Source organism: Stenella coeruleoalba (genome assembly GCF_951394435.1).
Source record: "Stenella coeruleoalba genome assembly, chromosome: 5".
Taxonomy (NCBI): Eukaryota; Metazoa; Chordata; class Mammalia; order Artiodactyla; family Delphinidae; genus Stenella; species Stenella coeruleoalba.
In genome coordinates this window covers 75,201,710-75,224,243 of record NC_137150.1, presented here as the reverse complement: position 1 = coordinate 75,224,243, position 22,534 = coordinate 75,201,710, and the positions used below count along the sequence as shown (strand labels likewise).

Here is a 22,534-nt window from a genome sequence, read left to right as displayed (position 1 = left end):
TACTTCGCTTCTGAATAAAGGAGGCTGTACTGGTGTTTACCTGGGAGTCCCTCTAATCTTGCCCAAAGCCCTTCTGGAAAGAGAGAGTATAGTCCCACTTCCTGTAAGAGAAGCCCCTGTGAAAGAATGAACACAGCTATCCAGTGGGTTTCCAGTATTGGAATTATGCTTATCATCAGTTTATACAGCATGTTGTGCTTGTTTCATGTGGCACACATCCAAGGCAAGATCTTTAGCACCACACTTGGGAGGCTATCTAGGTGCCCACCTCCTCTGTGACCAAGGTACCTGCCCAGATGAGAACCTCTCATTGGCTTAGAGGGCCCTGGCCTTGATGGCTGTCCTCACCACGCCACCTGTGGGAAAGCTCCCTTTGGAGAACCTAATTTTATTTTAATTTTATTTTTTTAATTTTGTTTTATTATTTTTTTATACCACAGGTTCTTATTAGTTATCCGTTTTATACATATTAGTGCATATCTGTCAATCCCAATCTCCCAGTTCATCCCACCGCCACCACCCCCGCCCCCCGTCCCCCGCTTTCCCCCCTTAGTGTCCATACGTTTGTGGAGAACCTAATTATAAATGTCTTCCTGCATATTCATCCTTGCATGGTGAAAGTCTGTTCACACCCACAGGTGCCGTGTCCGTGCTGAAATGGAGCTGTGTGAATGGGGGTTCGGATGTGTCCTGGGGTGCCGCTTACCACTTGGGAGACTGCAGTCACATCTTCAACCTCTGACCCCCAATTATGTTCCCAACAAAACAAAGAGGAAGAGTTTGGGCTAGCTCGGTGTCTTTCGACTTTTTCCTGATTCCACAGGGCACTGTTCTCACGTCAATCCTCTCTGTCTGTGAAAATGTGTCTCAGTGGGGGAGGTGGGGTGGCAGTGTGTGCGTGTGGTCATGGTGGTGGGGGCTTGGTAGTGGTTGAGAATAGGCTTGTAAGGGGGTGTATCAGAATCCCCAGAGGAGTTCGATAAAGACCCCCATCCCCCCAAGCCAAATGTGCCTGCCTCCCCCTCTCCTTGGAGACTTGCCACACTCCATGGTGTCTCAGCCCCTTTACAGCTGAACAGCTCTAGAGGAATTTTCGCCTTTTTTGCTATTCATTCTCCCCTGTATATCTACAGTTGGCTCTTCTCTCTTCAGGGTTGTCGCCTTGGGGGATGATGGAAAATAAGAAACTTTCCTCAGCAAATAGAACCGTAATCTGTTGAGTTCTTTTCCTGCTTAAAAAAAAAAAGCCCAAGCTGCTGCCCAGGGTTGTTAGGAGAATTAGATGGGATGATGTGGGTGGAGGTGCTGTCCCCCTGCCTGGCCCAGCATCGCTGCTCCCTAGACCTTGGCTTCCCCTCCTGCTCCCTGTGCTGTTTCAGTCCTGATTTACTCCTCAGTCATCTGGCACCCCCCGCTGAGACCTCGCAGAGCGTGATCCATGCTACCTTCCAAATGAACTTGCTCCAAATAATTTTCAGTGATCCCTAATGGAATAAAGTTAAGAATCGAGTTTTGACAGAAGTTGGCAATTACGATGTCGGTTCATGGGGTCTCCCAAGATCACTAGATTGTGTGGTGCCCCTGGGTGAGGCAAAAGACAGGAGCACGCAGGTCAAACTGGGATCATATCTGATGGGTCAGGGTTGGGAGAGCCGCCACATGGAAAGTTCTCTGGAAAAACGGTGTCTGTCCTTGAAGCAGCCACAGAGGAAAGCAGTTCTCCCCAGGGGGATGTGATCACCTGCTACATCTAAGACACTTTTCACCTCCTGCTGTGCGTTATAGCAAAGAACATATTTGTCTTATTCTCTCACAAGCTTGAGGCCAGAAGCACTCCTACAGTCCATCCAAGAAATATGTCTGTGCATTTCGATATCCTTGGAGGTCTGTGCGAACAAAATAATGTTACTTTCATGTTAGTCACCCTGAGAAAATATGAATATGGGGCCCACGGGGTGAAGAGCATCATGGTAGGCAGCAGGGCCCTGCACTGTTACGTGCTTATTGTGTTTGCTGTGTGTGTCCTGTTAACCGTATGAGCAATTTAGGACATCGCCAGGATGCCCTGTCACTGGGCAGAGTATCCACTGCTGTTTCCTGCCCTTTCCCTCTGAGGTATAAACAGCTCTGATCACTCCCCAGGGCCCAAAGCAGGACCCTAAGTCTCCTTCTGCCTGGGGTGACAAGAACCAGCGGGGCCGTGTGAAGGGAGTGCACTGCCCTCCTCCCTGACCCGCACTTGGCCCACTGCCTCTTCTCTCGGCCCCCTCTCCAAGCCGCACGCCCCTCGAGCCAGCGGTGTCATTTGTCAAGCTGAAGCACCATTGTAGTCGTTATAATACGAAATCGTTTTTGGAATGTCAGTGTTTAAAGCGTTCTCACACCCCTGACCTTAGAGATTTTCTGGTCTAGCCCTTCCTTTTACGTAGAAAACTTTGACCCAGAGCAGAGACCCACCCAGAGTCACCCAGTCAGTGGTTCCTCGTTTGGTCTCCCGTCTACTTTGTGCAGGGCATGAATGTGAGCATCATTTTACATGGGAAAGCTGAGATTTGGTGAGGTTGGGAGGCGTGCCTGGGATAGAGCCAGGTAGGCAGTGGAAAGGTGGGCCCTCTGCTCTGAGGCTGGGGCTCCTTCCCCTCCCACAACACACACACACACACACACACACACACACGCACACGCGCACGCGCACACGCACACGCACACACACACACGCACGCACACAGCCTTACCTTACCCCGGCCCTGCAGGAGAAAGGGTACGTATGCCAGCGACCTGGGAGGCGGCGGCCAGAGGGGCTGGGGTGGAGTGGAGGCTAGTGGTCACCTGACCTGTGTCCTTACTGATGCTGTGGTAAGAGGGCAAACACTTTGGGCCTCTCGGGGGCGTGCTGACAAGTCTCTGTGATTCCTTTTCCTGAGCCCTCGGTGTAGGGAGGGAGGCTTCCAAGAACTACGACCTTCGGGGCAAGGTCTACTGAGTGGTTTGTAATTTCCTGCTGTTTTTGGAGAAGGGCTCCCGGTACCCCTTGCTCCTGCGTCCCTCCTCCTACTGAGGCCTAAACCACTGCCCGCCACCCCCCTGCTGACTGGGCTCAGGGCGAGGAAGTGTGTCTGTGTCCCGCCCAACAGAGGACACAGTGTCCTGTATTATTTCCAGCCTGCCGGTCCTGGGAATCTCTACTTGCTTTTTCTCATTTCCTCCCCTTGAACATTAGAAACATTAGATTCCAAAAATAATCCAAGTCACAATGTTCTGCAGGCTGCATGTGTGCGTGTTTTTTCCCGAAGCTGTTTTTCTCCTCCTTACATCCTTTCTCCCTCTCCTTCCTTCCCTCTGCTGCGTGTTGAGCCCCCGTGTCTGCTGCAGTCGCCAGGCCTGCATGAGAAGTGGGTGTGGAGAGCAGAGCGGAGCAAGGAGTGGCAGGAACGCTGGGCACGGCAGCCTTGGCTCCCTCCCAGGTCCCTTACGAGGGCCGGAAGGGGCCTGAATTGTCGTTAGGTGGCTTCTACTTATGTGTGGACCCCATAGCACTATGCACCCCATAGTGACCCTTTGGAACCGAGAACACGGACACTATGTTTACAGTACTTTCCAGAATCCAGGTTGTCACCCTGATTCTGTCTGCAGCAACTTAAGTGAGCTAGGAAAGAAGGATCCTGATCAGAGAAGTTGTATGAGGCACAGGGAGAAGTGACAGAGAAACATTCATTGATTCATTCCTTTGTCCACAGACATTGAGCGTCTGCTCTATGTCAGGTCCTCTGCTAGGTGCTGACCTGCACCCAACCCAAGCACTGGATGGGGGAATAATGTGGGCGAGTGTAAGGAAAATCAGGTTCAGCATTGATGTGATTCCCGATCCTTGTAAGAAAAAGATGGCTAAGAAATAGTAACCACTGCAGTGGTTAGAACCCGGTTGGATATCAAGGTCTTTATTTCTTGCTGGGCAGGGATTAGTGTTGGGAGTCTAGTGTGGCGGGGGAGAGAGTGGGGAGGTGGTCGAGGAAAAAACAAAACATGTCAGCTCTGCCCCAGTAGGGGAAGTGGGAGAAATGTCTTAAGCACCCTTTTTGAAGAATTGAAAGACGTTCAGGTACAATTTATAAAGTGAAAAACAAAATGCATCTCTGTTTTGGGTAGGGAAATTTTTCAAGATTTCTTCCCAGGCATTTTACTTTGAAGAACCCCCTTTCCCTCCTTCTCTTCACCTTCTGTCCTCCCTGCTGCACCTCTTCCGCTTCCTCTCCCGTCTGGGACCCTCTTCTCTGCGCCCTTGAGCTCCTCCAGCCTGTGTCACCCCAGCCTTCTAGGGTGCATCCACTGTCAGAACTGCTTGCTTTGCTTCCCTTTTCTGGTCCTGCTTCCTTCCTTGGCTGGTTCCTTGTGTGGCTCAGGCTTCCCACTGAGGACAGAGAGCACAGGCCAGAAGACCCAGCCAAGGCTTCTAGAAAGAGCACTGCCTCTACAATCACAGACACTTGGGTTTGAATCCCACCGTAGGCACTCGCTAGCTGATTAACTCTCTGTGGCCAGTTCACCCTCTCTGAGCAGTTTCTTTAGCTGTAAAATGTAGATTTTAATACATGCCTTAGGATTCTCGTATGGGTTATAGAAGATGTGTACAAAGCATCTAGTATGCCGGGAGCCGGTAGGTGCTCAGCAGATGGTAGGTTTGTAGAGACCACCTAGAGCTGGGCCACGTAGATAGAAGGGATCCGGAGTGGAAGAGAGGCGTGGGGAGGCTTTTGTTGCAGGGCCTGGGAGGAAGGGCGGAGAGTACAGGGTCGTCCACAGCAAGGGTACTGGAGCAGACAGTGGGCAGTATGTGGCAGCAGAGCAGGGAGGTGAGATAGGGCCCTGGTGCCTGGAGAAACTAGTAGAAGGAAAAGGAAATTAGAAGCGTGTGCTCAGGTTGGCAAGATCTTAGAACACTGTTGCTGAAGACAAGCCAATTAAATAAGTGCCGGATACTGTGCTGGGAACGGGCAGTTGGAAGATGAGCTGGAGTCGGGCCTTGCCACACTGGAGCAGTGGAAGGGCGGGCACTGACAGACAGCTGCTACGTGGGGAAAGTTGGCCAAAGAACCTATCACTGCTGTGGGAACCACAGAAGGGGAAAACTTCAGGCCAGGTTGGGGTGCAGGGAAGAAGATGAACAAAGGCATGGCAGCCTCAGGGGTATAGGGTGGGTTCTGGAAACATCTACTGGTTAGTATGGCTGGAGCTCAGGCTGCATGGGGAGGAGTGTAGGAGGGTGATGTCCATGCCATGTCGATTACCTGGAGTCACAGGAAGGGGTCAGAAATCTAGTCACACCTCTCCCTGAGTAACCAGGGACCAGAGGAAAGCTGGATTCTTGCCCTTTCTTGGTATAAAGAAAAAAGGATGTTGGTTTCCTCCACACAGAACAGGTGGACTGACTGATCCCACCTCAGAGTGGCACTTGTCTTATCCTAAATATTTCCCTGGGGCACCCCTTGTCACGAGGTGTCCAAGGAGGTGCAAACCAGAAGGACCTAGAATGGAGAGTGAGACTGGACTTGGGCATTCAGCCCCCACCCCAGGACATCCTCTTGTGTGCTTTGCACAGGCTCACCTTCTCGCACCTATGTTTACACCGACCTCTCTCCCATCTGCCTACTGAAACCCTACCCTAGATGGACCTAGAGACCATCATACAGAATGAAGTAAGTTAGAAAGAGAAAAACAGGGACTTCCCTGGTGGCGCAGTGGTTAAGAATCCACCTGCCAATGCAGGGGACACAGGTTCGATCCCTGGTCCGGGAAGATCCCACATGCCGTGGAGCAACTAAGTCCATGCACCACAACTACTGAGCCTGCATGCTGCAACTATTGAAGCCTGCACACCTAGAGCCCATGCTCTGCAACAACAGAAACCACCGCAATGAGAAGCCTGTGCACCACAAGGAAGAGTAGACCCTGCTCGCTGCAGCTAGAGAAAGCCTGTGCTCAGCAACGAAGACCCAGTGCAGCCAAAAAGAAAGAAAGAAAGAAAGAAAGAAGGAAGGAAAGAAGGAAAGAAAGAAGGAAAGGGAAAAACAAATATTGTATGTTAACACATATATGTGGAATTTGAAAAAATTGGTGTAGACTATCTTATTTACAAAGCAGAAATAGACACAGACATAGAGAACATATGTATGGATACCAAGGGGGGCGCGCAGGATGAATTGGGAGATTGGGATTGACATATATACACTATTGATACTATGTATAAAATAGATAACTAATGAGAATCTACAGTATAAATAAATAAATAAATAAATAAATAGAAAGAAAAAGAAAGAAAGAAACCCTACCCTAGCTGAAGGTCCAGCTACTCTCCCCACTCTTCCCTGCTGGAGGTGGTCTTTCTGTCCTACAGGCTTCTCTCCATGCACGGTCTTTATCCATCCCCCTCAAACTGGCCCTGTTCCAACCCAATTATATTGCATATTCCTGGAGGTCAGGGCCAGCGTCTTAGATAACTGTGTTCCCCAGAGGCACATAGTCAGTGCCAAATAAAGAGTGGACCGTGGCACAGTCTGTACTCATTAGGCTGCCTGATGGAACAGAAGTTTTGTGAGTGCTCTGGGCTGGCACAAGAGCACCACCTACTGTTGAGTGGTTTCAAGAGACGTTACTCCAGTGCTCTTGCTTCAAAACTGAGGTGTTAGCAAGTTTCATCTTGCAATGGAGAGAGAGATCTGGAGGCAGGGAAACCAGTTCTGGTCCTTTTATACTAATCCAAGTGTGGGCAGATGAGGTGACAGTGGGAATGGAAAGGAGAGGGGCAAACCCTGGAGATAGTCTGAACGAAAGAAAATGGGACCAGGTGACCAACTGGACATCAAGGCGGAGAGCTAAGGGAACCACAAGGCCTTCGTGTTAGGATGATGACCCCAGGACAGAGGTGGAAAGAAAGCCCAACAACACTTTGGAAGAAGCATGAAAGACTAAATTCAAATGTTAATTTTATCTTAAGGCACAGAAAAGTCAGAGAAGTGGTGATGAAGGTTACCATAAACAGTACCAAGAGTTATCTGTTTATTGTGTTTCTGCCCTACTCTTAGGGACAGTGACTCTATCTAAGCACAGGCATTTACCTCAGTCCTCTGAAGAAGATTGTTAGAGAAACTGAGGGTTTTGAAGATTGGGCTCTTCATTCCTAAGTCTTTCCTGAGCTCCTGTGGGGTATGCTCCACCAGGTGTGGTCTGGAAGCTGGAAGCACGACTGAGCAACTCCTCCTGGACGTGCCTGAGCCTGGCTCCCTCGTGGTCCCCCACCTGTCTGAGCCCCATTGTTGAAACTGCTGCAGGAAGAGGGGAGAAGGGAAAAGGGGAGTGCTGGCTCTCTTCCTCAGCTCAAGGTCAAGCCCCCCTAGCACAGACCCCTTCCAGCATAGCACCTGCCCCTCCTCTCAGAGAGGGACTCCTGAAGGGAAGGCCACCTCCTCCTTAGCCCATGTGGAATTTTTTTCCCCAGATGTGCAAGTAATTGCCACAGCTGATTTTAGGGTGCGTGGGAGGACTGGGTGAGAACATCCGACAGACACTCCATTTTTGCAGTAACAATAATAGTTACTATTTATTGAGTGTATCTTGTAGGCCAGGAACAAGCATTAGCTCCTCTAAATTAACTTGCCAAGGGCCAGAGCACAGTTTACAAGGGCCAGAGCTCAGTTTATGCCTAAATGTAGCTCTGGGTTAAAGTTGGGCACTGTTTTCTCAGTTTGAATTAAATCAGGTTTGACCTCTTCAATTTTACATTTTGGGAAGTGAGTGAACATTCCCTCATGCTGTTCCTGAAACTATTTTATCATCATCTGCGGTTCAGATGGAAGGAATTCGGCCACGCAGAGTCAATATCCCCGGGCTGCCTGGGCTGACTCCTGGCTTGCTTGGTTCTGTTTCTCGTCTGCTTGACTCGCTGGCTCCTGGATGACCATTCTTTCCCCACAGTGGGGTAGCGTGTGTGTTGCCAGGGCTGCAGGAAATTTAGTCCATCCAAGCAAGCAGACTGGAAATCAAATGCAAAGAAAAAGAAAAAACATTATTCAAAGTCTGAATAGGCTTGGTGAGACTTTTCATTGCAACACTCAGCACGAGGAGGGCAAGCCCGAGGACAGTGGCCTTTTGAGGCCTAACAGGAGTCTGCTCGTTTTCAAGGACAGTGTGTGATTTGAGCATGAAGAGTTGCAGCCCGAGTTTCTCTAATCCAAAAGCAGCTTCTTTTTGTGACTGCCGGCTTATCCTGTCTGAATCCAGGGGAAGTGGGAAGGAGCTAGCATGTATTCAGCGCCTACCACGTGTCATGCGTTGTGCTGGCCACCTCCATATGTTATCTCTATCTCCTCCTTTGTATTTATCTTCTTTGACCCAGACATTGAAGGGTTTTTAAGAAAAAGGAGGAGAGGGGGAAGAGAAGGGCGGAGGGAGTGGGGTGGGAAGGCAAGAACCCTCAGTTGGTAAGAAGCCTATAATGTGCTAGTTGATTTTGTTTTGTGAGATCAGGGCTGACTTGGACTCCTCTTCGCAATGAGATAAATGACTGTATCTGGGGGCCTCAGTGTAGACACCCAGTTCAGGGTTAAAGGCTAATTTGACCTTATGGCTTTCCTTCAGTGTTTCCTCACTACCACTGAATAAAGGCCCAGTTCTGCCTTTCGACCTTTGCCTTTCAACCTAGGCCCCTCCCTGCCTTCATCATCCCTTCTCACTCCCTCTCACATCCTGCTCTAGAGCTCTTGGTACCTGCTCACATCCCATGCTGTTTTTCAAGCTGTTTCCTCTCATTCAGATGCCCTTCCCGTCTACACCTTTTTCACCTGACTAAATCCTGTTGTCTTTCAAGTATTATTCAGCTGTTGTGACCTTCTGGGAGTCATCGTGCTTCTCCCCGTCTCTACCTCAAACAAGTTGAAGCAGGTCTTTATCTGCTATCAGCCCATCATATACACTTTTTTTTTTAAACATCTTTATTGGAGTATAGTTGCTTTACAACGTTTCATAGTACTTGTCACACTTAAAGTTGACAGACTGTTGAATATATTTGTCTCCCTCACTAGACTCTGACCTTGATCTTTTATCATCAGTCTCTAATCCAATGTCTGGAATACAGTGGGCATTCAGTAAGTGAATAAAATATTGTACTGAGCATCATGGGCATGTGACTATTTATATCAGAATTCTTTTGGCTACAAGAAACAGAACACTGGACTCTGTTGCCGTGTTCCATCTTTTAATCCATTTTGTCCCTTTCCCTCCTATTTTCTTTAAGATGTTAATCATGGTTCTTTTGAAAGTTTTGCCTGCAAATTATAGCCTGATCATCTCTGGATCTGTTTCTATTGACTGTTTAATTTTTTTTATTCTTAGTCACTTTTCTCTGCTTCATATGTTGCATAATTTACTGGCTATTATAGGTGATGTACTGTACAGACTCCTGATTAGGTTATCCTTCTCTAACTATTGTTGAGTTTTGTTCTGGGCTGCAGTTAAACTGCAGATCGTGATCCTCTTGAGCCTTGGTTTAGGGTTTGCTATGACGCATCTACTTCCATCTTTTCTTTAATCCTAGGGTATAGCCCTTATTCTTAGGATATGGGTCTTACTCTTACAGTCTGGTCTTTCTGGGGTCCCAACTGAGTGTCCAGAGTGTTCACCAAAGTCTCTTTACACTGTTTGATTTAGAACTCCTAACATTTCCTCAGCACTGTGTAGCCTCTGACGTTTCTGCTCAGCTCTCCACCTCCCACAGCTGTCCTCCACTAGACCTTCTGGAGTCTCACCTTGACTATGCACAGCTTAGGATTTGGCCGAGGACCTGAAGGAAATTGTGGTGAAGATTCTTAGGGCTCCTTTTCTTAGCTCCCTCTCTCTTACTTCCTATCACTGTAATTGCAACCACCGTACCAGCCCTGAAGTCTAATCCCTGGTGTTTTATACCCATGAAGACTGCTGCTCTCAGCCCAGCTCCTGTTTCTGGGCTCCACAGTTTGGAAAATACCCTCAGGGAGAAAGCCAAGGTGGATATGGGGCTTACATTGAATGTTTCCCTTCCTTCAAGGATCATTGGTCTATGTTGGTTGTTGACCAATGCTTTTAACTAGTTTACACGTGGTAGAGTTAAGTTCGATACCAGCTACCCCATTAAGAACAGGCTGTAAGTCCACATGAACTGTTTAAATAAAAATGAAAGTGCATTAGAATTACCTGCAGGACTCCTACTGAATCAGAATCTCAAGGGTAGGGCCTAGGAAGCTATATTTTTTTTAAGAAAACGCTTTAGGTAGTTCTGAATGAAGGCTAGGTTTGTGAACTATTGTGGTAGATACTTGAGCAGTGAGTTTGGAGGAAAGAGAAATCAGTATGGACTCAGTTGCTCAAAGAAGACATCTGGAGGAAGTGAGACTTCAGTTGTGTTTTGAAGGGTAGAAATAATTTGGATATGGAGTATTTCATGGAAGGAAAGATGTCAACACAAACATGGGGTGGCAATGAGCATGGTGTGGAGTATTTGCATGGAAGTGAATAGAATATGACAGGAAAGGATGCTTGGTGTAGGACAGGGGTGTAAAAGAATAGGGGGAAAGGCAGATGTGGACCAATTGAAGGTGGAGGGGAGGCACCTTGAATGCCAGAGTAAGGAGATTGGATTTTGCAATATGGATAATAGATAGCAACAATAACTTTGTGGGGTTTTTTTTTTTTTTTGGACTGAGGGAATGACAGGGTGAAAGCAGTGTATTAGAGCAGTGAACCTGGTGGGGGCAGATTGCTGGGTATAAGGAATAAAACAGACTCAGTGAGATCAGTAAGGGAGTAATTGCAGTAATCTTGGCAGGAGGGGCTGAGTGGTGAGTATCAGTAGCAGTGGAAAGTGACGCGTATATTTCAGAGTGATTTGAGGAAAGAGAACAAATGGGCGGGGGGGGCGGGGTAAAGACGTGGGGTGTCAAGAGAAGGTAAGGGTTTTCATAGAACAGGCAGAATAGTTTTAGATGCTACTGGAACAGCAAGGGGATATTCACATTGAATCCATGGGCACCATGTGACTAGGAATAATCTGCAATTTAGGTGTGCATTTGGGAGACAATTTGATAGTGGTTTAAAAGCATGGATTTTGGTGAGGCATGGACATATATACACTACCAAACGTAAGGTAGATAGCTAGTGGGAAGCAGCCGCATGGCACAGGGAGATCAGCTTGGTGCTTTGTGACCGCCTGGAGGGGTGGGATAGGGAGGGTGCGAGGGAGGGAGACGCAAGAGGGAAGAGATACGGGAACATATGTATATATATAACTGATTCACTTTGTTATAAACCAGAAACTAACACACCATTGTAAAGCAATTATACCCCAATAAAGATGTTTAAAAAAAAAAAAAAAAGCATGGACTTTGGAGTCATATAGACTTAGATTTGAGTCTTTAATATGCACCCTGACTGTGTGACCTTGACCAAGTTATTTGATCTCTCTGAATCTGTTTCTTCAACTAGACAAAGGTGGTGATGATGCTATCCACTATCTCCTAGGGCTGCTATGGGGCTTAAGGTAACATGTGTAAGTCTCACTTGCAGAGCCAGGCACATATTTATTCTTGTCAGTTATTGGGGTCAGTTATTGGGAAGTTAGGGTTAGAGAACACCCTGGAGCAGAGGAAATTAGGTTCAGATGGACACTAGATTCTAAATTTATCTTCATCACTTACAGGCTGTATGATCTCGGGCAATTTACTTCAGCTCTTTGTACTGAGTTTTCACTACGTTGAAAGCTGAATTAACAATACCCTTTTTCTGCATTATTATAAAGGCTAATGAGATAGTCTGTGGAGGTACTTAGCACAGGGCCTGGCGCATGAAACAGGAAATACTGTCTGTGTGGTTGAAATTGTGAGCCTAGATGGATTTTCAAATGGACAGAGCTGACGAATAAAAGGCAGAGGGGCTGAGGGCTAAGGGTTGACTGTGTCTGTAAGGGTGTGAGGGACAGGAAAGAAAGCCACGAAGGGGCAGCCAGAGAAGTGGGAGGCAAGTTTAACAAATCAGTGTGGAACTGAAGGATTGGTGAGCTTTTGAAATTAGAGCGTTCCTATTGTTTTTGTTGTGCTGAGACTAGACATGGTATGTCAAGGGAGAGAGTGTGAGTGGGTGAAAGCACTGGTTCTCCTGGGAGAATTTAGTGTTCAGTAGCGACTTGTGAAAGCAGGAGGGGGATGCTCATCACGGCTGCAGCCGGATAGCCTGCCCCTGAAAATGACCTGGTGTAGAAGGCCAGAGACGGCTGAGTTTCGGAAGGGAGTGCATCAGATTCTGATGAGAGACCGAGGGAAGGGTCAAGACCTCAGAAAGGAGGCAATTATTTTTCACTGTGGGTGCAGACTTAGGAAAGCAGTAAAGGTAGAAGGTGTTACAAGGAGTTAAAGAGGAAGTGGATGGAGGGAAAACAAAAACAGCAGGGGCGGGCAGAATGCACTTCTGAAAGTTTGCTGATGATGGGAAGGGTAAACAGAATGAAGCTCTGAGCATTTTGGAAGGTGGAGCTGCAGGGTTAAGAGCATCAGCGCTGGAACTAGGCCTCCTGGGTTTGAATCTCAGCTCTGCCGCTCATTAGCTTTGTGGCTTTGGGCCTCTCCGTGCCTTAGTTTCTCAGTCTGTAAAATGGAGATGATAATATTGGGGGTTAACGTTGGGGAGATAATTAGGAGGTTATTGAGAGGATGAAGTGAGTTCAATATGTTAAATGCTTAGAATAGTGCCTGGCACAGAGTGAGCATTCAGCAAATGTTAGTTGCTATTATTGTTGTTGTCACCATTATCATTACTGCTATTATTGAGAGAAGGTGAAAACGAGAAAGGAGAATGGAGAAATGGAAGACAAGGAGAGACTATATACACAGAGTTTGACTCTGCAATATGGATGCCACACCTACCAAGGAGTCTTCTTAGGTTCTACTAAGCATTCAGACTGAAAGACTGCTATGGGCCACCCTTGGCGCTGATCCAGTCAGGACAGTATAAGATGGAAGCTGTGGTTTCCCAGCAGGACAGTCCTTGCAACAATCCAGCTCAGGGGCAAGGAGACAAGATCCATGGTGGGCAGTGGCAGAAGCTCCCATGGCTCAACAACCCATGCCCCACAGAAGCCAGTATCCTCTGTTGGCACAGCTTCCAGGGTTCCTGCAATGGACACACCAGTCACAAGAGTCACCCCCTTCAGGGAAGATCAAGGAACGCTGTCCCCATCAGTTATTTATAGTTTATTGATAGTCCTTCTAATCAGATACAGTTTACCAATCGGGGGTGTTTTTACCACTGGCAGCATGACTTAGTAACATGTTGGCACACACTATCTTTCTCTGTTTCCAGGGAAACAGAACTGGGGTGTTAACTGAAGTTCAGATTAGCATATGCAGAAGGGGAAAAGGTTCTGTTATTTCCTTGCTCACAGTGGGAGCAAATAGGGACATTTGCCTGTTTTATAGAGAAACTGGGGCAGTTCTAGATGTGAGCAGCCTGTTAGGATGTTAGATCTGAGATCTGGGAATTAGGGAATTTGGGCATGGAGTGGGTAAGAAATATGCTAGGGGATCGATAGAATGTCTACAGGTCAGAGACACAGCCTGGCCGGTGAAATTGTTTGGTGCCCTGGCTGATTCCTGAGGCCACAGTGCTGGGGTCTCCAGGTAACCAGGCTGAGCCATCCTCTGAGAGCAGCTGGATTTATGGTGAAAGATAAAAATGGCTTCTCTCTTATACCATATATACAAGAATGCCAGCTGACATTCCAAAAGCCTAAAGGAAAACAGGCAGGGCCCGGAACACCTTCTCTCCCTCAGTAGATATTTATTAACTGTCCATCAGGCACAAGTCCCAACCACCTCCCCTGTCTATAGACACCAGTGTAAGGACGGCCTCCCAGAACCTCGGACTCCCTATGGCCTGCAGGCCTTGCAGGAGACAGAAGAGGAGAGATGTCAAACTCCCTTCTGTAAGGAATTCTAGGAACCTAGAAACTAGATCCAAATTTTGTGTTCCTTTATTTTTTCTTTCTCTACCCCGCTTTGGAAAAGCAGGAGAGCTCAATCCTAGGTTAGTGGATAATTGAAAACAAAGTTGAAGGGTCTTAAGGGTCGTAGGCCAGAACACACACATGGGGTCTGTGTGTTGCCCTGTTTGCCTGAGGACATGTGCCGGGGTCAGCCAGAGTTGTCAGGTGGGGAGATTTGCCCTTAATTCCCACCCACTTCTCGCTTTAGGCCCTCTCTGTCTTGGCATAGGGCTCCTCTGCCACCCCATTCTAGGATCTCATCCCTGGGTCGTGCTCACAAAGTGCCTCGCTTTCTTAATAGGCTGTTTCTGTATCCTGGATAAATTAATTCCAGGAGGGGTTGCAGGAATAATACATTTTAGTAGGAGTCTCTCCTAAGTAAAAAAACTCTTAAGAGCCAAAGTGATTGAATCTCTAATAGTGAAAGGGTTGGGGAGTGGCAGAGAGGATGGGGAAGGGGGAGTTTGGAAGCAAGGCAGGAGGGGGTGAGATCCCTGGTTAGGCTACACAGGGAGGGCAGGAGGGGACAGTGCCCTCAGGCATGACCCTGAGAGAGTGTACGGGGCTCTGAGTCCTGTGTGGGCAAAGGCACCACAGGGCCCTGAGTGTGTGTCAGGGTGGGGGCAGTGGGAGGATGCATGGGTATCCCTGGTCTGTGCAGTGCCCTGTGGTGGCACTGGGAGTGCGTGTCCGGGAGGGATGGGCTGTGGATGTTTGCGTACGAGCTGCAGATGGGATTTCCATGAGCCCATGGTGATTTTGCAAAATGAACACAGTGCAGTTTTAAATCCACGCCTTTCATCTGTTTTGTGCTCTAAAACAAAACATTAGGGAACTATGTGCAGTAGAATATGCTCACTATGTAGATTTAAAAATCTATCTACCGAAGCATGAAACTGTTGTCTTATTTGAATCTCACTATTATGCTAAGGTTGAAATAGTATAAATTTTTATCCCCATTTCAAGGTAAGGAAACTGAGATTTAGACCATTAACCTAACTTGTCCAAGTTTATAAAGCAGATCTGCACTAGAACCCAAGTCTCCTGATTTGAAGCCTCTGTTCTTTGCACTGTAACACACATAACATTTTATTTTGGAGTTGACTGCACAGCAAGTTTTCAGATGTAGCAAGGTTCTCTGGCAAGGAGGTTGTTAGTATTCTTTAGGGCACAGGCTTTTATGGATGGGTCGCTGCAGTGTCCAAGCAGGGTTAACAGGGGACAACAGGTGATACTGGAATGTGCATATTTAGGAAAGAAAATCCATTGGTTGTCTTCTGTCCTCTCAATCAAGTCACCAAACCTGAAAATGAGCAAATTAAAACCAGTGTAATCTAAATTACAGACAGTATAAAACACTAACACTAGGTGGTAAGGTAGTTTGAAAGTTAAAACTCTAAATCAGATGCTGTTGCTAAATTTGGCAAATGAAGGAAAATAAGACCAAGATCCTTATTTAATATCCTTGCTCTATGAAATAGTTTATGCTTTATTAAAAACAGAACAATAATAACCTTTTAGCTATCCCCATATTTAAAAGAAAAGGAGAAAAGGTTTCTGTTTATTTTCCTAATTTGCATTTAAATAGATTCATTTATCATTTATTATATATTAAGAACTAGATTTGTATATTTTCACTGAGTTTAAGCCAGCATAAAAACATTACTTTGCAAAACGTGGGAAAAAAAAAACCCCAAGTAGCTTACATGTAACATCTATCTTCTTAATGAGACAAAACTATGTTGGTTTCCAAACAAAGAGATAAAATTTCATTATTTAGACATGAACTTTCCTCCTGGAGGAATTTTGTTGTTTTATTACATTTTGTTGAATCTACCATTTGTATCTTCTCAAAAAAAAAAAAGTTCAAAATGTTTGAAACCACTGTGGAGACATTTTCTTTAGTTTTGGGGGGTTTTTTTTCTTTAGATTTTTGTTCCAGTGTCTAGTTCAGGTGTCTTCCAGAAAGCCCAATTCAAATAGATCAAATCATAAAATGTCCTAGTTTAGAAAGGGTCAGCTTGTCTGGAGATTAGCAACCCCAGAGCCTGTGACCAACTCCCTCATGCATTTCTTTCATTCACTAAGTATTTATTGAGAGAAGTGGAGCTATTTGAATCAGCCATCCCCAGGCACTGAGGGGGCAGGTGGGAGGCAGAGACGAGGGGGCCGGGTACTGGCCGCTGAATGGCCGCATGTGAGGAGCAGCATCCTCCCACCGCTGGAGCCCCACAGTGCCCTGGTGGCTGCCTTTTGAGGGGCAACTGCTCTGTGGAGCCTGGGCAGAGGAGTTCCTACAGTCACATGCAGGAGGCAGGGCAGTGTCCCAAGAGCCTGGATCAACAGACACTCAGTGAATGTGCCTTGGGTGGCATGAATGAAGCCCACTGGGGGGGGCTTCACTTTTCTGAACCTGTTTTCCATCCGTAAAGTGGGCCTGCTGGAGGCAGTGAGATGATGCTTGTGAGTGGACATTTTGAACCCTAAAGCACTGGACGGATAGATGTCAAGGCTGAGACTAAGAAGCTGCATTTCTCTGGCTATTAGGAACAATGCCAGTTTTCTTACAGTCATTCTTTGTATTCAAAAGTTAGAAATGTTAAGCTGTAGCAATGAATAAGCATTCTGACCCAGGAGACTCAGTAAAACTAATTTTTATTTTGAATGGAAAAAAATACACTCCGTAAGTTTCCAAATTGAGCCGATTGTAAACCAGGATGCTTACCTCCATTCTGGGCACTGCTTATCCCTTGGAAATGAAGAGAAGCCCAGAAAAGAAGAGACTTGCCCACAGTCTCATGGGTAATTAGTGACAGAGCCAGGCCCAGAACCAGCCTAGTCCTTATCCCACTTAACTGCACACGCACATGGGTGCTTACACGCGTGTGCGCACACACACGTTCTCTCTCTGCCGCCAGCTGTAGTGAATGCAGCAGAAATGCTGGTGACCCTTGCAGGGAACCAGGCTCACAAAAGTGAGTATTATATACAATTAGGCAGCAGATTCAGGTCCAGAGAAGACTTGAGGCTGTCCCTAGGAAACAGCCATGTTGGAGAGACCGTGGTTCCTGATATCACATCGACTGTCTGGTCCCTAGGTGCCTGAGATGAGTGTCACCTCCTTGGAGCACTGCCTCTAGCCTCCGGCATAGCTGAACTTTCCCAGAATGCGCAGCCCCCAGAGACAGCTCGTGCGCTCCAGTATGGAAGGCAGATGGGGCGCAGTGGCCTGGGTGCAGACCTCATTGTGTGAGAAGCCCATTCAATGAGGCGTGCGGTTCCTCCAGCACTCTTCGCTCTCGCCTGCCTTTTAACTCACTGTTGTTATTGCTTTTCTCCTTAAGTGGCCCGTGTTCGGCTCTCCTTGCTCTGTAGTCCGGCAGGGACCTGGCGCCAGGCAATCTAATCATTCTGATGCTAGCATATAACTCTCTGTTTATTAGCATATCTAAATACTCATTTAACAGAAAATACAGGGAAGGTCACTCTAGGCCACTGGGATAGACAAGAAAGTATGAGTGAGCACTTTTCATCCTAAGTTCCAAGGACTTCAGGCATTTCAGATTTTCATTGATTTTATTGATTCTTTGGTCAACAAGGAAAAGAGAGGAGGGATTATTTTTAAATGGGGTTGAGAGGCAGAATTTAAAAGAACAAAAATTACACAGTGAAGTTCCTTTAGACTCCTGGGGCACTTGTCTTCTTCCCCTCTTGTCCTTAATAGTAATTTTAAAAAGCGCTGACCGCGTGCCTGCGGTGTGGGGTTGGCTGTGGCTGGTGGACCCGGGGTGGCGCACGCCACCGATCCTGCCCAGCCTCCGCAGGCACCCCCAGCCTGGAGCATCTGCTGACCCTTGCAAGTGAAGGATGATACTTTTGCCCTTTATCTGTGTAGGTAGCCGGAAGTGATCTGGGTAATTCAAAAGGGAGAATCATCTCCAGATTCAATCCCACTTTATGCCCATTTGCCTTGGGAAGGTGATGTGCTTGTACTTAACCATGGGTTGTCATAGCCTTGGTGTCCCTCTCCTGACCTCCAGACAAAACTCTAACTGCCCACAGGACACCTCCACCTGAAGGTCTCCTACGCCTCGCAAACCCAGCATCTGAAACGGAACCTGCGGTCTCTCCTCCCCTACCCCAGCTTCTTGCCCTCCTCTTGAGGTGGTACCTTGGGGGCACCTTCTCTTACAAGGATCCAGGGCGCCATGCCAGATACCTGGCTGTCTTCCCTCTCTCTTTCTCACCCTCCCTCCCCAAACAGTTGGGAGTCCTCAGTCCCTTCATAGCAACTCTTGCTCTGCCCACTTCACAGACTCCACTGTCACTCCCCACATCCGGGTTTCCAGGTTCTCACTCTTGCTCCCCAGGATTACAGGCTCCTAACCATTCTTACTGCTCCATCTCTCCCTGCCAGTCCACATCCCATGCTCCTCTCAAAGCTCACATCACATTTCACTGCTCAGCTTACAACCCTCCACTGACATCTTGCTGCCCGCAGTATATGGTCCAGGTTTTCTAAAGCCTGTGTCCAGGGCTCTCCATGGTCCCTTCTACCTCCCCAGCCACATCTTCTCCTCACATCAGGTCCAGAAGCACAGAAGTGGTGCTTTCAGAGCCCTCTACACACTGGGCTGCCCCACGGTTCTGCCCCTTTGATCTTCCCTTTGCCTGGAGCCCACATCTCACTCTTTCACCTGGCTAATTCCTACCTGAGTCAGGGTCAAGTCAGGTGTCACCTCCTTTGGGAAGTCTTCTCTGCTCTTCCCTCTCTTCACACCATCAAGAGAGGCTGCTACCTTGATTACCACACTGACCTTTATCTTGATAGATTTCTTTGTTGAGTTGTGATTTTAATCACGTCATATGCCAAGTTGTGCTAACACTGTATCTGAGTCAATGTTTGCTTTCCACACTGGCTTTTAAGCCACTTAAACTCAAGAACCACATATTAATCATTTTTGCCTTGTATAGTGCCTGGCGTGTAATGAGTGTCCGATAAATGCTGGTTAAACGTAACTGAAAAAGTAAATTCGCTTTTCCGTTTAAAGGGGAAAAATGGAATGAGGCTGTGACTCTGCCTTCCAGGAAAGCTGGCGTGATCTTTGCAGCTTCTCAGCCTACACCTGTGCTCCGTCCTTCCCTGCTCTACTCTGCAACTGAGCTGCAGTCTTTAGCTCATCCCAAGCTATGGACCATGGGTTCCAAGTATAGCGATCCTCTTCTCCAGAGGTTTAACACGTTTCCTGGCTGTATCACTTGACTACTCTGGGCAGAGAATTACAGAAAATCCAAATTAAACCAGTTTGAATAATAAAGAGGATTCCTTGGCTCAGGTACTAAGCAAGTCCAGACACAGTGTGGAGATCAGGCAAGGCTTGATCAGGGCTCTGCTTGTTTCCTGCCATTGTTTTGGCTACGCTCTTTCTCTGCCCATTGGCTTCACCCTCAAGCTGCCAGCAGAATGGGTACAGCAATTTGAGGTGCAGGGTCACAATGACAGTATCAGAGGAAGAGGAGTCATAGCTAAACAACTACAGTTCTGTTTTCCCAGGAGCTTCCAGCAAACTGCCCTTTGTGTTTTATTGTACTGAATTGGATAACATTCCCGTTTCTAAGACAATCCCATGGGTCAGGAAATGTCATACACTGATTGGCTTAGATCTGGTGTCCTGAGAAGGGGTAACCCTTAGAGTGACCAGGCTTTCCCTTGGAATTGAGGTTCTGGTTAGCTCCCCTAAAAGTGAGTGGGCCACCTGTGGGAGAGGTGGAAACCTAAATGAAAACCAGGTACAGAGCCATGGGGAGGAAAATGGCTCAATGCCCACTGTGCTAGGCAGTATTCACTCTACCCTTAAAATCCTCCTCTGCTGGTTCCTCATGGGTCATAGCAGAAACCCTGTGAGGCTGTGGAGTCACAAGAAAAGGTGACTGCATCCAGAGTCAGTTCAACAACGTGTGGTCGGGCAGTGTAAGTGGGATGGGGCATGTTAGGATGCCCTGTGGCTTCCAACAAGTGTCTCTCTCTCCTGCTGGGGCAGTAGGGAGTGGATTAAACCTCCCACTTGTCTCCATTTCACCTGTCCCTAAAGCACGCATTGGGGGGGGCGTGGCTTTTGACGATTTCTAAAAGCTTTTAAAAGGGGAAATAACTAGGGAAAGTGAGCAGCTTCCTCCCCGTTCTCCTTGGTCCTCTTACTCATTTTCTCTCTTCCCCTAGGCTCTGTAGGGAGACATGGAGGCTGGTGGCAGGGCCTTCTGCTAAGGAGGAGGGCTCTCCTGGGAAGCCAGGGTGTGGGCCACCCCCGACCCTGAGCAGGATGACTGGTCCTCACTGGGCCCCAGCAGGAAGGCTGCTTTTCTCCCAGTAGCTCTGAAAGTTCCTTGCTGTTGGACCCATACCCCCATGATGACTGTGCGCCTTCTTTCCCCCTCTAGATGTTCGACTGGATAAGCCACAACAAGGAGTTATTCCTCCAGAGCCATACAGAGATTGGAGTCAGCTACCAGCACGCCCTGGACCTCCAGACGCAGCACAATCACTTCGCCATGAACTCCATGGTGAGTGCAGGGTCTCTTCTCGGGGGCAGGAGAATAACGAGGGGGACGGGGCTGCGGTGGAGGGGGCAGAAACAGACTTCCAAGCTGAGGAGGAGTGAGCAACTCTGAACACGCGGCCCCTTGTAGCATTCCATTTGCCAAGACAGGGACGAGCGCAGGACACGTGGTGAGCCGGCTGTTCCCGCAGCAGATTATGGCCTCATTTCTGCCTCCGGACCCTGCTTTACAGGGTGAAAGGAACGTGCTAGGGTTGTAGAAGCCATCAGCCCAGTGCAGGACTAGAAAGGAGAGTGCCCAGTTCCACTCCGCTGACTAAACCCACTGGCATGTGTGAGTCACTAAGCTGGGATGAGAGGCACCTCAGGCTGTGGCGCGTTGGAAACGGTTGAGTGAACTGGGCTGCTTAGACTAGAGAAGAGGAGCCTTGCGGGACACACAGTTGCTGCCTTCAGTTATGTGGAGGGCTGCCTTGGAGAGAAGAGGGTGGAATTGTTTTGTGTTGGTCTAGGAGGCAGAACAGTCCAGGGGACGGCAGTTGGAGGGGGAGGCAGCGCATGGCTCAGGAGGTGGGATGTACTGGAAGTTAGTGAGCTCCCCGGGATGGGGAGACTTCAAGCAGACGCTGAATTCAGAGAGGGATGTTTGCTAGCTGTGTGGCCATAGGAAATTTACCTGTCTGTGCTTCCATTTCTTCATCTGTAAAATGGAAATAATAATAGCCACCTTATAGGGCTGCCGTGAGGATTCAATGAGTTAATTGTAAGGTGGCTGGAGATGTGCCTGGTACATAGTCCATTATCAGTAAATATTGGTATTATGATAATGATGATGCTGGTGATACAGGAATCTAGTCCAGATGACTCCTGTGATTCCTCGTAAAACTAACACTTTGGGATAGTAATTTTTCCATGTGGTCTCCCCAAGACTTTGAAATCTTGTCTGCCCCTTGAACCCGTTGTATCTGAAATGTCTGCAGCCTAAGTATGTCTCGACATCTCTCTCTCTCCCCTCTGCCAGCTCTTCCTGCTTGTACTACTGGTCCAAAAGAATAGCTCCACCATTCCCCGTATATCTGAACTCCAAAGACACCATATCATTTCATCTGGTGATGCTGGGAGAGGGGCAGGTGTTAGAAAAACATAAACACAGAGGATCACAGAGGCCAGAAAAGAAGATAATTTCATTTTCTATGGAGTTGTTTTAACAGTGTTATACACTGGACTGTGTTATACACAGAAATAATTCTGGCCTCAAGTTTTCAGTGTCTAGTTAGGGAGATAACTCAGACAGTCATGGTACAGCTTGATATGTGCGGTGATAGAGATGCTGAGTGACGTAAGAACCGTACAATCTCAGTGGTTTAAAGTAATAGAGGTTCATTTCTTGTTCCTACCACATGCCCATCACTGGCTGATGGGGGCTGTGCTCATCGCACTCACTCGATGAGACTCCCAGACTGAGGGAGCAGCCACTGTCTCAGATGCAGCCAGTGCCTCAGCAGACAAAGCAAGCAGCCAACCGCACGCTAGCTCTGAAACCTTCCACCTAGAAGTGACGCATTTCACTACCCAGCACAGTCACACGGCCACATCTAACATCGCGGGTGGAGGTATATGGTCCTACCTCCACATGTTGGGCAGGAGAGAGTGGGTGTTTGTGAATAGCCCTAATGAGTAGCACAGGGAGCCATTGCAGGATGTAAGGTAGAGGTGAGCAGCGTGAGATTTGAATGGGAAGGGACCTCTGGCTGCGGAATAGAAGGTTGTGGGACCAGGCAGGGAAAAGATCAAGATTGACTGTGTTACCAATTTGGGCCACAGCAGTCTTGTCTTCATCTAAACGTAAAGACTAGTCCAACTAGTCTTCTATAATTATGTCTCATCCCAGGCTCGCTTTAGTCACAGAGGAGCAAAC

At 47.8% G+C, this 22,534-nt stretch overlaps 1 protein-coding gene across 16 annotated transcripts in view; it reads left to right on the top strand.

The window, feature by feature from the left end:
* The window catches only part of KALRN (kalirin RhoGEF kinase), a 642,647-nt gene that overhangs the window by 225,262 nt on the left and 394,851 nt on the right, over positions 1 to 22,534 (top strand). For all 16 annotated transcript variants that reach the window (XM_079922559.1, XM_079922555.1, XM_079922558.1 and 13 more), the window contains exon 6: positions 20,498 to 20,620. In XM_079922559.1, coding sequence (XP_079778685.1) covers positions 20,498 to 20,620 — 123 coding nt within the window. The remainder of the gene's footprint in view (positions 1 to 20,497; positions 20,621 to 22,534) is intronic.